A 16,082-nucleotide genomic window follows, 5' to 3' on the forward strand; every position below is an offset into this window, starting at 1 on the left:
CTCTCTACACCCCGGCACGTTCCCTTCTCCCCACACTCTCTACACCCCGGCACGTTCCCCTCTCCCCACACTCTACACCCTGGCACGTTCCCCTCTCCCCACACTCTACACCACGGCACGTTCCCCTCTCCCCACACTCTACACCCCGGCACGTTCCCCTCTCCCCACACTCTACACCCCGGCACGTTCCCCTCTCCCCACACTCCACACCCCGGCACGTTCCCCTCTCCCCACACACTCTACGCCCCGGCACGTTCCCCTCTCCCCACACACTCTACGCCCCGGCACGTTGCCCTCTCCCCACACACTCTACGCCCCGGCACGTTGCCCTCTCCCCACACACTCTACGCCCCGGCACGTTGCCCTCTCCCCACACACTCTACGCCCCGGCACGTTGCCCTCTCCCCACACACTCTACGCCCCGGCACGTTCCCCTCTCCCCACACACTCTACGCCCCGGCACGTTCCCCTCTCCCCACACACTCTACGCCCCGGCACGTTCCCCTCTCCCCACACACTCTACGCCCCGGCACGTTCCCCTCTCCCCACACACTCTACACCCCAGCACGTTCCCCTCTCTCCTCCCCTCCGGTACCCGGCAAGTTCCCCTCCCCCCTCCGGTTCCCGGTACGTTTCCCTCCCCCCTCCAGTACCCGACACGTTCCCCTCTTTCCTCCCCTCTGGTACCCGGCACGTTCATCTCTCTCCTCCCCTCTGGTACCTGGCATGTTCCCCTCTCTCCTCCCCTCCGGTACCCAGCACGTTCCCCTCTCTCCCCTCCGGGACCCGACACGTTCCCCTCTCTCCTCCCCTCCGGTACCCAGCACGTTCCCCTCTCTCCTCCCCTCCGGTACCCGGCACGTTCCCCTCCCCCCTCCGGTACCCGGCACGTTTCCCTCTCTACCCCGCGATACCCAGCACGTTCCCCTCCCCCCTCCGGTACCCGGCAAGTTCCCCTCTTTCCTCCCCTCTGGTACCCGGCACGTCCCCCTCCCTCCTCCCCTCCGGTACCCGGCACGTTCCCCTCCCCCCTCCAGTACCCAGCACGTTCCCCTCTTTCCTCCCCTCCGGTACCCGGCATGTTCCCCTCTCGCCTCCCCTCCGGTACCCGGCACGTTCCCCTCTCTCCTCCCCTCCGGTACCCGGCACGTTCCCCTCTCTCCTCCCCTCCGGTACCCGGCACGTTCCCCTCTCTCCTCCCCTCTGGTACCCGGCACGTTCCCCCCTCCCCTCCCACTGTGCTGTGTGTCGTGTGTTGACCAGACGCCCTGCCCCTGTCCCACTGTGCAGAGTGCCATTTGTTGACCTGCTGCACCTTGCCCCTGTCCCAGGAGGTGAACCGTGAGCTGATGAGCCAGCAGGAAGCCTCGGCTGAGCGGGAACAGCAGCCTGCCCCCGACATCATCGACTTCAAGATCAAGTTTGCTGAGACCAAGGCTCATGCCAAGGTAAGGTGACGTCTGCTCTCCCGCCAGTCGACTCTACTTCTAGCACTCGCCATATCCCCACCCCTCCTACACATCTCATCGCCCTGTGTATGAGATTGGAACCAGCCCACCAATCCCTCCTTGAGCTGAAATATTCCATCCCAGGCAGTGTCCTGGTGAATCCACTCTACACCCTCTCCAGGGCTCTCAGATACTTGGTGACCAAAACTGTACACAGTTTGCCAGCTGAGGTCTGACCAGGATTTTGTAACCTCCCTGCTCCTGTACTCAGTACCACACCAATGCAGATTAGTATCCCATTTGCCTTTTAACCAGGTTATCTGCCTGAACTGCCACTTTCAACGACCTTTAGATTTGCAAACCAAGGGCCCTCCCCTCGTCAAGCAACCCCCTCTCCGGTGTTGAGCTCCCTCACTCCCGGCTCTGTGTGTGATGTGGTCCCTGTGTGGAGCTCCCTCACTCCCGGCTCTGTGTGTGATGTGGTCCCTGTGTGGAGCTCCCTCACTCCCGGCTCTGTGTGTGATGTGGTCCCTGTGTGGAGCTCCCTCTCTCCCTGGTCTGTGTGTAACGTGGCTCCATGCAATAAGGTGCCTCACACGAGGCTGCTTAACAAAATAAAATCCCATGACATTACAGGAAAGATACTGGCATGGATGGAGCAATGGCTGACAGGCGAGGCAGCGAGTACGAATAAAAGGGGCCTTTTCTGGTGGCTTGCCGGTGACCAGTTGTGTTCCTTGGGGGTTGGGACCGCTACTTTTCACATTGTTTGTCAGTGATTTAGATAATGAAATCGATGGCTTTTTGGCAAAGTTTGTGGATGATACGAAGATAGGTGGAGGGGTAGGTAGTGCTGAGGAAGCAATGTGATTGCAGCAGGACTTAGACAAATTGGAAGAATGGGCAAAAAGTGGCAGATGGAATGCAGTGTTGGGAAATGTATGATGATGCATTTTGGTAAAAGGAACAATAGTGCAGACTGTTATCTAAATGGGGAGAAGGTTCAAACATCAGACGTGCAGAGGGACTGGGGAGTCCTCGTGCAAGACTCCCAGAAGGTTAATTTGCTGGTTGAGTCTGTGGTAAAGAAGGCAAATGCAATGTTGGCATTTATTTAAAAGCAAGGAAATAATGTTCAGCTTTTATAAGATGCTAGTCAGGCTGCACAGAGTATTGTGAACAGTTTTGGGTCCTATCTGAGAAAGGATGTGTTGTCGTTGGAGAGACTCCAGAGGAAGTTCACAAGGCTGATTCTGGGAATGAAGGGGTTAACCTGTGAGGAGCATTTGGAAGTTTTGGGTCTGTACTCACTGGAATTTAGAAGAATGTGTGGGATCTCATTGAAATCTACAGAATGTTGAAAAGACTAGATAGGGTGGATGTGGAGAGACTCCCTTTCCCCCTGGACTGTGTGTAACTTGACCCCAGTGTGTGTCTCCCTCTCCCCTGGACTGTGTGTAACTTGACCCCAGTGTGTGTCTCCCTCTTCCCTGGACTGTGTGTAACTTGACCCCAGTGTGTGTCTCCCTCTCCCCTGGACTGTGTGTAACTTGACCCCAGTGTGTGTCTCCCTCTCCCCTGGACTGTGTGTAACTTGACCCCAGTGTGTGTCTCCCTCTCCCCTGGAGTGTGTGTAACTTGACCCCAGTGTGTGTCTCCCTCTCCCCTGATCGATGTGTAACTTGACCCCAGTGTGTGTCTCCCTCTCCCCTGGACTGTGTGTAATTTGACCCCAGTGTGTGTCTCCCTCTCCCCTGCACTGTGTGTAACTTGACCCCAGTGTGTGTCTCCCACTCCCCTGGAGTGTGTGTAACTTGACCCCAGTGTGTGTCTCCCTCTCCCCTGGACTGTGTGTAATTTGACCCCAGTGTGTGTCTCCCTCTCCCCTGCACTGTGTGTAACTTGACCCCAGTGTGTGTCTCCCTCTCCCCTGGAGTGTGTGTAAATTGACCCCAGTGTGTGTCTCCCTCTCCCCTGATCGATGTGTAACTTGACCCCAGTGTGTGTCTCCCTCTCTCCTGATCGATGTGTAACTTGACCCCAGTGTGTGTCTCCCTCTCCCCTGGACTGTGTGTAACTTGACCCCAGTGTGTGTCTCCCTCTCCCCTGGACTGTGTGTTACTTGACCCCAATGTGTGTCTCCCTCTCGCCTGGACTGTGTGTAACTTGACCCCAATGTGTGTCTCCCTCTCCCCTGGACTGTGTGTAACTTGACCCCAGTGTGTCTCCCCCTCTCCCCTGGAGTGTGTGTAATTTGACCCCAGTGTGTGTCTCCCTCTCCCCTGGACTGTGTGTAACTTGACCCCAGTGTGTGTCTCTCTCTCCCCCGCACTGTGTGTGACATTCTGGATCTGAACCCTGTCTCTCGGCAGGCAATCGAAATGGAGCTGCGCCAGATGGAAGTCCAGCAGGCGAACCGTCATGTCTCACTGCTAACCTCCTTCATGCCCGATTTCTTCCTGCGTCACGGTGGGGACCACGACTCCATCCTCGTCCTGCTGCTCATCCCACGGCTCATCTGCAAGGTGGGTGAGGCTCATGGGGATGTAGACTGTGGAGGCTGGGACAGGGAGGCAGTGGGACGGAGGGGAAGTGTGAGGTGGGATGAGTTGTGCATGTGGGGTGAAGGTGATTGGGAGGGGATGGATGTAGAGCCGGAGAGAGATGTGGTTGGGAGGGGAAGGGAGGGGAAAGGAGGAGGAGTGGGCTGTGGGGATGGGAAGGGAGGAATGTGAGGCAGAGTGATGATGATGGTATGGATGGGACGAGAAAGTATGAGGTGTGGGGAGGAGGGAGATGGGGGGAGGTTGTGGTGGCAGGGAGCAGCTGGGCTAACTGCTTTGTGTGTCTCAAGGCTGAGCTGATCAGCAGGCAGGCTCAGGAGCGTTTCGAGCTGAACGAAGATTACAGCCAGCGTCCCGGACTGCGGGGGGCTACGGGCGAACAGCTGAGCTTTGGGGCCGGGCTCGTCTATTCCCTCACTCTGCTGCAGGCTACGCTGCATAAATACCAGCAGTGAGTACCTCGCCCCTCGTACGCAAGTCTTAGCCCCGTAACACAGTCCAGGCTGTTGTTCAGAGTTCATGGCCAGGGTGACGGGTTAAAGGTCCTGTTGGCCCTTCCCTCACAACCCGGCCAAATGTGAGGTGTTGTACGTTGGTTGGTGAAATGTAAAGCGACGGTACACTGTGATGAACAGTGGGAAGTTGCTACACAGGTTGAGGGGGTTAGGAATGCATATGCCATACTTGCCTTTATTCGCCAAGAAATTGAGTTCAAGAGACCATAAGACATAGGAGCAGAAATAGGCCATTCGGCCCATCGAGTCTGCTCCGTCATTTCATCGTGGCTGATTTATTATCCCTCTCAAGTCCTCCCTTCTTCCCAAAACCTTTGACACCCTGACTAATCAAAAACCTATCAACATGTGCTTTAAATAAACCTCCAGAGTGGTGATGAATTACACAGATCCAGCACCCGCTGTCTTAAGTCTTCCTCATCTCTGTTCTAAATAAATGACCCTCCATTCTGAGGCTGTGCTCCCCCACCATTGGAAATGTCCTCTCCACATCCACTCCATCATTGGAAACATCCTCTCCACATCCACTCCACCATTGGAAACGTCCTCTCCACATCCACTCCACCATTGGAAATATCCTCTCCACATCCAGTCCACCATTGGAAACGTCCTCTCCACATCCACTCCACCATTGGAAACGTCCTCTCCACATCCACTCCACCATTGGAAACATCCTCTCCACATCCACTCCACCATTGGAAATATCCTCTCCACATCCACTCCACCATTGGAAACGTCCAACTCCACCATTGGAAATATCCTCTCCACATCCACTCCACCATTGGGAACATCCTCTCCACATCCACTCCACCGTTGGGAACATCCTCTCCACATCCACTCCACCATTGGGAACGTCCTCTCCACATCCACTCCACCATTGGAAATGTCCTCTCCACATCCACTCCATCATTGGAAATATCCTCTCCACATCCACTCCATCATTGGAAATATCCTCTCCACATCCACTCCACCATTGGAAACGTCCTCTCCACATCCACTCCATCATTGGAAACGTCCTCTCCACTTCCACTCCATCATTGGAAACATCCTCTCCACATCCACTCCACCATTGGAAACGTCCTCTCCACATCCACTCCATCATTGGAAATGTCCTCTCCACATCCACTCCATCATTGGAAATGTCCTCTCCACTTCCACTCCATCATTGGAAATATCCTCTCCACATCCACTCCACCATTGGAAATATCCTCTCCACATCCACTCCATCCAGGCCTTTCAATGGGATCCTCCTTCATTCTTCTAAACTCCAGCGAGTACAGGCCCAGAGCCATTAAGCACTACTCATATGTTAACCCTATTATTCACGTGAACCTCTTCTGGATCTTCTCAACAAGTTTTGTTGCAACTTTATAAAGCTCTAGTTAGGCTACATCTAGAGTATTGCATACAATTTTGGTTCCCCCCATTATATGAAGGATGTTGAGGCTTTGGAGAGGGTGCAGAAGAGATTTAGCAGAATGCTGCCTGTATTAGAGGGCGGGTGATATAATGATGGGTTTGGACAAACTTGGGTTGCTTTCTCAGTAACAGTGGATGCTGAGATATTGATAAATGTTGATAAGATTATGAAAGGCACGTATAGCATAGACCAGGGGTCCCCAACCTTTTTTGCACTGTGGATCAGTTTAATATTGACAATATTCTTGCGGACCGGTCAACGGGCTGGGGGTGGTGTTCAAGTAGGGTTAAACTCAGCTCAACATGTCTTTTACAGTTAGGGTTGCCAACTTTCTCACTCCCAAATAAGGGACAAAAGTAGCAGTCAAATCCCGGGACACTTTACCCCAGGAAAGACTACCATGACCATGAAGCCTTGCGCGGGCACCTGTGTGTGCATGCGTGACGTGCGCGTGCACCTACATGCCGATTTTTTTTCCCCACAAATCGGTTTTGCCTTCATCTTCCCGATTATACTGTACATACATTATTTCTACTTTATATAGGCTGCATTTGTCATATAATTCTTGCTTTTACTATATGTTAATGTTATTTATTTTCAGTTTTATGTGTTATTTGGTATGATTTGTTAGGTTATTTTTTGGATCTGGGAACGCTCAAAATTTTTCCCATATGGTAATTGTTTTTTCACTTCACGCCATTTCGGCACGTAAGGTTTCATAGGAATGCTCTACCTTTGCGGGGGAAATACGGGACAAACCAATTTTGCCCAATATACAGGATGTCCTGGCAAATACGGGACAGTTGGCAACTCTATGTTCAAGTTCAACAGAGGGCGTGACAGGGAATGAGGAAAGGTGCAGCTGACTCGTATCGTTTCCTCGCGGCCCGGTAGCACATGCATTGCGGCCCGCTGGTTGGGGACCGCTGGAGTAGACGGATCGTATCTTTCTCCCAGGGTTGAAATGTCTAGTACATGAGGACATGCATTTAAGGTGAGGGGGGGTAATTTCAAGGGAGACGTGAAAGGGCAAGTTTTTTACACAGAGGAAGGTGGCTGTTTGGAATGCATCGGCTGGGTGGTGGTAGAGACAGATTGGTTATGGACTTTGTAGGGACCTTTAGATAGGCACATGAATGTGAGGAAAATGGAAGGATATGGACACTGTGTAAGTAGAAGGGATTAGTTTAGCTTAGTTGGCCTCTAATTTATTTGGTTCAGCAAAACATTATGGGTCAAGGGTCAGGGGCTGTTCCTCTGCTATACTGTTCCACAGTACAGTTGGCCCATCTTATCCACAAGTTCCGCATGCGCGAATTCAACCAACCGCGAGTCGAGAAAACCCGGAAGTGCTCTTCCAGCACTTGCTGTTCAAACATGTACAGACTTTTTTTTCTTGTCATTATTCCCTAAACAATGCAGTATAACAGCTACTTTACATAGCATTTACATTGTATTAGGTATTATAAGTAATCTAGAGATGATTTAAAGTATACGGGAGGATGTGCGTAGGTGATCGTGGATTGGGATCGAAAAAAAAGCTGGAAGTTCTCTTAGTAAGTAAGTCGGAACAGGTACATCCGGTATTATTTAGCATCAGTTAGTCAAACGTTTGTCTTAGTATATAGCATATATTTTACCTTTCTATGCATATAAAACACTTATGAAATGTATGTTTCAGTGCTGGGCTCGGGAACGGAAATTTCCGAGTTCGATCCAGTGACAGATCGCTCCCAAGCGCACTCTCCATCCGTGCCAGGTTGATGTGGAGGAACAAAACCCCAAAACCCAATAATTAAACCCCTGCGTTGCTTAGTAATAATTGTAGCTTTCATGGGGCAGGGCTTTTCTCACTTTATCCTTTAAAATTGTTCCGATCATTGACTGACTGTAGCCTAACGCTTTTCCAACGACCGATGGCGTTTCACCTCTTTCCAATCGCTTTATTATTTCCACTTTTTTTAAAATCGCGATCGTGATTATTTTTGTGAACAGAAACACTGCGGATTCAGAGCTCCGCCGCCGGGTCCTAATGCCCACTGCACTGTGACAGGTTAAATAAGGTTCGGGGTTCTGCTGGGTCCTAAGGTCCACCGCATTTAGGCAGGTTGAATAAGTGACTTAAGCATCTGCATTTTTTAGTATCCGTGAGGGATCCCGGAACCAGTCCCTCGCGGATAAGGAGGGCTGAATGTATGTTCCAAATATGGGTCAAGGATCAGAGGTCCAGGATCGGGAGTTTACAGGGATAGGTGTTGGGGATCAGAGGTGCCCAGGGTCAGGGCTCGAAGATTGTGTCTGCTGATTGTTTGCTGTTTCCAGGGCCCTGGAACAGTGCAGTGTGGATGTTTATAAACGGATTGGCGGCCTTTATGCAGAGATGAGTGTGCATGAGAGGTCACTCGATTCCCTGATCGAGCTGCTGCACCGAGACCAGCTCGACGAGACAGTCAACGTGGAGCCTCTGACCAAGGCCATCAAATACTACCAGGTACTGCCAGCAATCACTGTCAGCCCCTTCCCTGTCACCCACTTCCATGTCACTGCATACCCTTTCAGCCATCCCCCCATCTACCTTTTAACCGACTGAAACACTGCCTTCCACTCCTTTTAAGCCTACCAGGACCCCATTTCCCAGTCCCTTTAAACCTACCGGGACCCCATTTCCCACTCCATTTAAACCTTCCGGGACCCCATTTCCCACTCCATTTAAACCTTCCGGGACCCCATTTCCCACTCTGTTTAAACCTACCAGGACCCCATTTCCCAGTCCCTTTAAACCTTCCGGGACCCCATTTCCCACTCCATTTAAACCTTCTGGGACCCCATTTCCCACTCCCTTTAAACATACTGGGACCCCATTTCCCAGTCCCATCTAAACATACCGGGACCCCATTTGCCACTCCCTTTAAACCTACCGGGACCCCATTTCCCACTCCATTTAAACCTTCCGGGACCCCATTTCCCACTCCATTTAAACCTTCCGGGACCCCATTTCCCACTCCCTTTAAACATACTGGGACCCCATTTCCCACTCTGTTTAAAGCTACCAGGACCCCATTTGCCACTCCCTTTAAACCTACCGGGACCCCATTTCCCAGTCCCATCTAAACATACCGGGACCACATTTGCCACTCCCTTTAAACCTACCGGGACCCCATTCCACACTTCATTTAAGTATACTGGGACCCCATTCCCCCCTCCCATTGGATCCAGGGGACCTCATTTCTCTCTCCCTCCGCCACCCCCAGTAGAACCCACCAGGGCCCTGTTCGCCCCTCCCGTTGAACCCACTGGGACTTCACCTCCCACTCCCAGCTCGCATCATACTCCCCTTTCACTGCTGCACGCCCCATTGCCTTTTACCTACAGTCCCTGATCCCCACCCTCACCACCTACCCTCGTCTGTGAGTTCAGTCACTGACTCCCTCTGGAGACTGTGTGCCACAATGTCCCCCTACCCTCTACCGCATAAACGCCCACGTCACAATGTGACTGGGTGAGGTGGTGGGGGGGGGGGGGGTCAGTCTGTGTACCACAGTGTCCCACTACCCACCCCCCCAATAAACCCTCATATTGTTGTGTGACCGACATGGCGGTGGGACACAAACCGACCCACACGTCCACACACCACACCCCCCAGGTAAATGCCAATGTCACAGTATGTCTGACGGGTGCTGAGGAGGGGGTCAGTCTGTGTCCCACAGCGTCGCCCTGCCCCAGGGTAAACATGTTGCATTCAGCATCTCTGGGCCTGGAGGGGATGGGTGAGTGATGGTCTCTCTCCTCTCACAGCACCTGTACAGCATCCACCTGACAGATCAGACTGAGGACTGCACCCTGCAGCTGGCCGACCACATCAAGGTGAGAGCCTCTTCGGCACTGCTCCTCCATGCATAAATTCTCCCTCCTTCCCTCTGTTGACCCTAGCTCGTTCCACACTGCCTCTCCCTCCCTTCTCCTGCCCCTCCCTCCCTCAAGACGTTGCAGGAGCGTGATCAACGTTTCAACCATGCTTCAGTAGCTCCACAGGTCATTGTGTTACCCACAGCAGGGAACGGGAAGCTGAACGGTCTGTCTTGACTGGTCTTTATACACAGGAAACGGGAAGCTGAATGGTTTGTGTTGACTGGTGTTTATACACAGGGAAAGTGAAGCTGAACGGTTTGTGTTGTCTGGTGTTTATACACAGGGAACGTGAAGCTGAACGGTTTGTGTTGACTGTGGTGTTTATACACGGTGAACGGGAAACTGAATGGTTTGTGATGACTGTGGTGTTTATACACAGGGAACGGGAAGCTGAACGGTTTGTGTTGACTGTGGTGTTTATACACAGGGAACGGGAAGCTGAACGGTTTGTGTTGACTGTGGTGTTTATACACAGGAAACGGGAAGCTGAACGATTTGTGTTGTCTGGTGTTTATACACAGGAAACGGGAAGCTGAATGGTTTGTGTTTTATACACAGGGAACGTGAAGCTGAACGGTTTGTGTTGACTGGTGTTTATACACGGAACGGGAAGCTGAACACTTTGTGTTGACTGTGGTGTTTATGCACAGGAAACGTGAAGCTAAACGGTTTGTGTTGACTGGTGTTTTATACACAGGGAACGTGAAGCTGAACGGTTTGTGTTGACTGTGGTGTTTATACACGGTGAACGGGAAACTGAACGGTTTGTGATGACTGTGGTGTTTATACACAGGGAACGGGAAGCTGAACGGTTTGTGTTGACTGTGGTGTTTATACACAGGGAATGGGAAGCAGAACGGTTTGTGTTGACTGGTGTTTATACACAGGGAACGGGAACCTGAACGATTTGTGTTGACTGGTGTTTATACACAGGGAACGGGAACCTGAACGGTTTGTGTTGACTGGTGTTTATACACAGGAAATGTGAAGCTGAACGGTTTGTGTTGACTGTGGTGTTTATACACAGGGAACGGGAAGCTGAGCGGTTTGTGTTGACTGTGGTGTTGATACACAGGAAACGGGAAGCTGAACGGTTTGTGTTGACTGGTGTTTATACACAGGGAACGTGAAGCTGAACGGTTTGTGTTGTCTGGTGTTTATACACAGGAAAAATGAAGCTGAATGGTTTGTGTTTTATACACGGAACGTGAAGCTGAAGGGTTTGTGTTCACTGGTGTTTATACACAGGAAAAGTGAAGCTGAACATTTGTGTTGACTGGTGTTTATACACAGGAAACGGGAAGCTGAGCAGTTTGTGTTGACTGGTGTTTATACACAGGGAACGTGAAGCTGAACGGTTTGTGTTAACTTGTGTTTATACACAGGGAACGTGAATCTCTACGGTTTGTGTTGACTGGTGTTTATACACAAGAAAGCTGAACGGTTTGCGTTTTATACACAGGGAACGTGAAGCTGAACGGTTTGTGTTGACTGGTGTTTATACACAGGAAACGGGAAGCTGAACGGTTTGTGTTGACTGTGGTGTTTATATACAGGGAATGGGAAGTTGAACAGTTTGTGTTGACTGGTGTTTATAGATAGGGAACGTGAAGCTGAACCGTTTGTGTTGACTGTGGTGTTTATAGACAGGAAATGTGAAGCTGAATGGTTTGTGTTGACTGGTGTTTATAGACAGGAAATGTGAAGCTGAACGGTTTGTGTTGACTGGTGTTTCCACACAGGAAACGGGAGGCTGAACGTTTTGTGTTGACTGGTGTTTATACACAGGGAACGTAAAGCTGAACGGTTTGCGTTGACAGGTGTTTATACACAGGGAACTTTAAGCTGAACGGTTTGTGTTGACTGTGGTGTTTATATACAGGGAATGGGAAGTTTAACAGTTTGTGTTGACTGGTGTTTATAGATAGGGAACGTGAAGCTGAACCGTTTGTGTTGACTGTGGTGTTTATAGACAGGAAATGTGAAGCTGAATGGTTTGTGTTGACTGGTGTTTATAGACAGGAAATGTGAAGCTGAACGGTTTGTGTTGACTGGTGTTTCCACACAGGAAACGGGAGGCTGAACGTTTTGTGTTGACTGGTGTTTATACACAGGGAACGTGAAGCTGAATGGTTTGTGTTTTATACGCAGGGAACGTGAAGCTGAACGGTTTGTGTTGACTGTGTTGTTTATACACAGGGAAGGTGAAGCTGAACGGTTTGTGTTGACTGGTGTTTATACACAGGAAACGGGAAGCTGAACGGTTTGTGTTGACTGGTGTTTATACACAGGAAACGGGAAGCTGAACAGTTTGTGTTGACTGGTGTTTATACACAGGAAACGGGAAGATGAACGGTTTGTTTTGACTGGTGTTTATACACAGGAAACGGGAGGATGAACGTTTTGTGTTGACTGGTGTTTATACACAGGGAACGTGAAGCTGAACGGTTTGTGTTAACTGGTGTTTATACACAGGGAACGTGAAGCTCTATGGTTTGTTTTGACTGGCATTATACACAGGAAACCTGAAGCTGAATGGTTTGTGTTTTATACACAGGGAACGTGAAGCTGAACGGTTTGTGTTGACTGGTGTTTATACACAGGGAACGTGAAGCTGAATGGTTTGTGTTGACTGTGGTGTTTATACACAGGGAACGTGAAGCTGAACGGTTTGTGTTGACTGGTGTTTATACACAGGGAACGTGAATCTCTACGGTTTGTGTTGACTGGTGTTTATACAGAGGAAACGGGAAGCTGAACGGTTTGTGTTGTCTGTGGTGTTTATACATAGGAAACGGGAAGCTGAATGGTTTGTGTTTTATACGCAGGGAACGTGAAGCTGAACGGTTTGTGTTGACTGGTCTTTATACACAGGAAACAGGAAGATGAACGGTTTGTGTTGACTGGTGTTTATACACAGGAAACGGGAGGATGAACGTTTTGTGTTAACTGGTGTTCATACACAGGGAACGTGAAGCTCTATGGTTTGTTTTGACTGGCATTATACACAGGAAACCTGAAGCTGAATGGTTTGTGTTTTATACACAGGGAACGTGAAGCTGAACGGTTTGTGTTGACTGGTGTTTATACACAGGAAACGGGAAGCTGAACGGTTTGTGTTGACTGTGGTGTTTATATACAGGGAATGGGAAGTTGAACAGTTTGTGTTGACTGGTGTTTATACACAGGGAACGTAAAGCTGAACGGTTTGCGTTGACAGGTGTTTATACACAGGGAACTTTAAGCTGAACGGTTTGTGTTGACTGTGGTGTTTATATACAGGGAATGGGAAGTTTAACAGTTTGTGTTGACTGGTGTTTATAGATAGGGAACGTGAAGCTGAACCGTTTGTGTTGACTGTGGTGTTTATAGACAGGAAATGTGAAGCTGAATGGTTTGTGTTGACTGGTGTTTATAGACAGGAAATGTGAAGCTGAACGGTTTGTGTTGACTGGTGTTTCCACACAGGAAACGGGAGGCTGAACGTTTTGTGTTGACTGGTGTTTATACACAGGGAACGTGAAGCTGAATGGTTTGTGTTTTATACGCAGGGAACGTGAAGCTGAACGGTTTGTGTTGACTGTGTTGTTTATACACAGGGAAGGTGAAGCTGAACGGTTTGTGTTGACTGGTGTTTATACACAGGAAACGGGAAGCTGAACGGTTTGTGTTGACTGGTGTTTATACACAGGAAACGGGAAGCTGAACAGTTTGTGTTGACTGGTGTTTATACACAGGAAACGGGAAGATGAACGGTTTGTTTTGACTGGTGTTTATACACAGGAAACGGGAGGATGAACGTTTTGTGTTGACTGGTGTTTATACACAGGGAACGTGAAGCTGAACGGTTTGTGTTAACTGGTGTTTATACACAGGGAACGTGAAGCTCTATGGTTTGTTTTGACTGGCATTATACACAGGAAACCTGAAGCTGAATGGTTTGTGTTTTATACACAGGGAACGTGAAGCTGAACGGTTTGTGTTGACTGGTGTTTATACACAGGGAACGTGAAGCTGAATGGTTTGTGTTGACTGTGGTGTTTATACACAGGGAACGTGAAGCTGAACGGTTTGTGTTGACTGGTGTTTATACACAGGGAACGTGAATCTCTACGGTTTGTGTTGACTGGTGTTTATACAGAGGAAACGGGAAGCTGAACGGTTTGTGTTGTCTGTGGTGTTTATACATAGGAAACGGGAAGCTGAATGGTTTGTGTTTTATACGCAGGGAACGTGAAGCTGAACGGTTTGTGTTGACTGGTCTTTATACACAGGAAACAGGAAGATGAACGGTTTGTGTTGACTGGTGTTTATACACAGGAAACGGGAGGATGAACGTTTTGTGTTAACTGGTGTTCATACACAGGGAACGTGAAGCTCTATGGTTTGTTTTGACTGGCATTATACACAGGAAACCTGAAGCTGAATGGTTTGTGTTTTATACACAGGGAACGTGAAGCTGAACGGTTTGTGTTGACTGGTGTTTATACATCGGGAACGTGAAGCTGAACGGTTTGTGTTGACTGTGGTGTTTATACACAGGGAAGGTGAAGCTGAACGGTTTGTGTTGACTGGTGTTTATACACAGGAAACAGGAAGCTGAACGGTTTGTGTTGACTGGTGTTTATACATCGGGAACGTAAAGCTGAATGGTTTGTGTTGACTGTGGTGTTTATACACAGGGAATGTGAAGCTGAGCCGTTTGTGTTGACTGGTGTTTATACAGAGTGAACATGAAGCTGAATGGTTTGTGTTGACTGGTGTTTATACACGGAACGTGAAGCTGAATGGTTTGTGTTGACTGTGGTGTTTATACACAGGGAACGGGAAGCTGAACGGTTTGTGTTGACTGTGGTGTTTATACACAGGGAATGTGAAGCTGAACGGTTTGTGTTGACTGGTGTTTATACACAGGGAACGTGAAGCTGAATGGTTTGTGTTGACTGTGGTGTTTATACACAGGGAACGTGAAGCTGAACGGTTTGTGTTGACTGGTGTTTATACACAGGGACCGTGAAGCTCTACGGTTTGTTGACTGTGGTGTTTATACACAGGAAACGGGAAGCTGAACGGTTTGTGTTGACTGGTCTTTATACACAGGAAACGGGAGGATGAACGTTTTGTGTTAACTGGTGTTCATACACAGGGAACGTGAAGCTCTATGGTTTTTTTTTTACTGGCATTATACACAGGAAACCTGAAGCTGAATGTTTTGTGTTTTATACACAGGGAACGTGAAGCTGAACGGTTTGTGTTGACTGGTGTTTATACATCGGGAACGTGAAGCTGAACGGTTTGTGTTGACTGGTGTTTATACACAGGAAACAGGAAGCTGAACGGTTTGTGTTGACTGGTGTTTATACATCGGGAACGTAAAGCTGAATGGTTTGTGTTGACTGTGGTGTTTGTACACAGGGAATGTGAAGCTGAGCCGTTTGTGTTGACTGGTGTTTATACAGAGTGAACATGAAGCTGAATGGTTTGTGTTGACTGGTGTTTATACACGGAACGTGAAGCTGAATGGTTTGTGTTGACTGTGGTGTTTATACACAGGGAATGGGAAACTGAGCGGTTTGTGTTGACTGGTGTTTATACACAGTGAACGGGAAGCTGAGCGGTTTGTGTTGACTGGTGTTTACACACAGGAAACGGGAAGTTGAACAGTTTGTGTTGACTGGTGTTTATACACAGGGTACGGGAAGCTGAACGGTTTGTGTTGACTGGTGTTTATACACAGGGAATGGGAAGCTGAACGGTTTGTGTTGACCGTGGTGTTTATGCACAGGAAACGGGAAGTTGTACAGTTTGTGTTGACTGGTGTTTATACACAGGGAACGTGAAGCTAAACGGTTTGTGTTGACTGTGGTGTTTATACACAGGGAACGTAAAGCTGAACGGTTTGTGTTGACTGGTGTTTATACACAGTGAACATGAAGCTGAATGGTTTGTGTTGACTGGTGTTTATACACAGGGAACGTGCAGCTGAACAGTTTGTGTTGACTGGTGTTTATACACAAGAAACGGGAAGCTGAACGGTTTGTGTTGACTGTGGTGTATATATACAGGGAACGGGAAGCTGAACGGTTTGTGTTGACTGGTGTTTATACACAGGGACCGTGAAGCTCTACGGTTTGTTGACTGTGGTGTTTATACACAGGGAACAGGAAGCTGAGCGGTTTGTGTTGACTGGTGTTTATACACAGGGAACGGGAAGCTGAGCGGTTTG

At 49.3% G+C, this 16,082-nt stretch overlaps 1 protein-coding gene across 3 annotated transcripts in view; it reads left to right on the top strand.

Annotated features, from left to right (window-relative positions):
• Positions 1 to 16,082, top strand: part of LOC140196914 (dynactin subunit 1-like) — a 379,455-nt gene that overhangs the window by 285,288 nt on the left and 78,085 nt on the right. For all 3 annotated transcript variants that reach the window (XM_072256848.1, XM_072256849.1, XM_072256847.1), the window contains 5 exons: positions 1,332 to 1,448; positions 3,821 to 3,973; positions 4,303 to 4,463; positions 8,270 to 8,438; positions 9,743 to 9,811. In XM_072256848.1, the coding sequence (XP_072112949.1) occupies positions 1,332 to 1,448; positions 3,821 to 3,973; positions 4,303 to 4,463; positions 8,270 to 8,438; positions 9,743 to 9,811 (669 nt within the window). The remainder of the gene's footprint in view (positions 1 to 1,331; positions 1,449 to 3,820; positions 3,974 to 4,302; positions 4,464 to 8,269; positions 8,439 to 9,742; positions 9,812 to 16,082) is intronic.

Source organism: Mobula birostris, chromosome 4 (assembly GCF_030028105.1).
Source record: "Mobula birostris isolate sMobBir1 chromosome 4, sMobBir1.hap1, whole genome shotgun sequence".
Lineage (NCBI taxonomy): Eukaryota > Metazoa > Chordata > Chondrichthyes > Myliobatiformes > Myliobatidae > Mobula > Mobula birostris.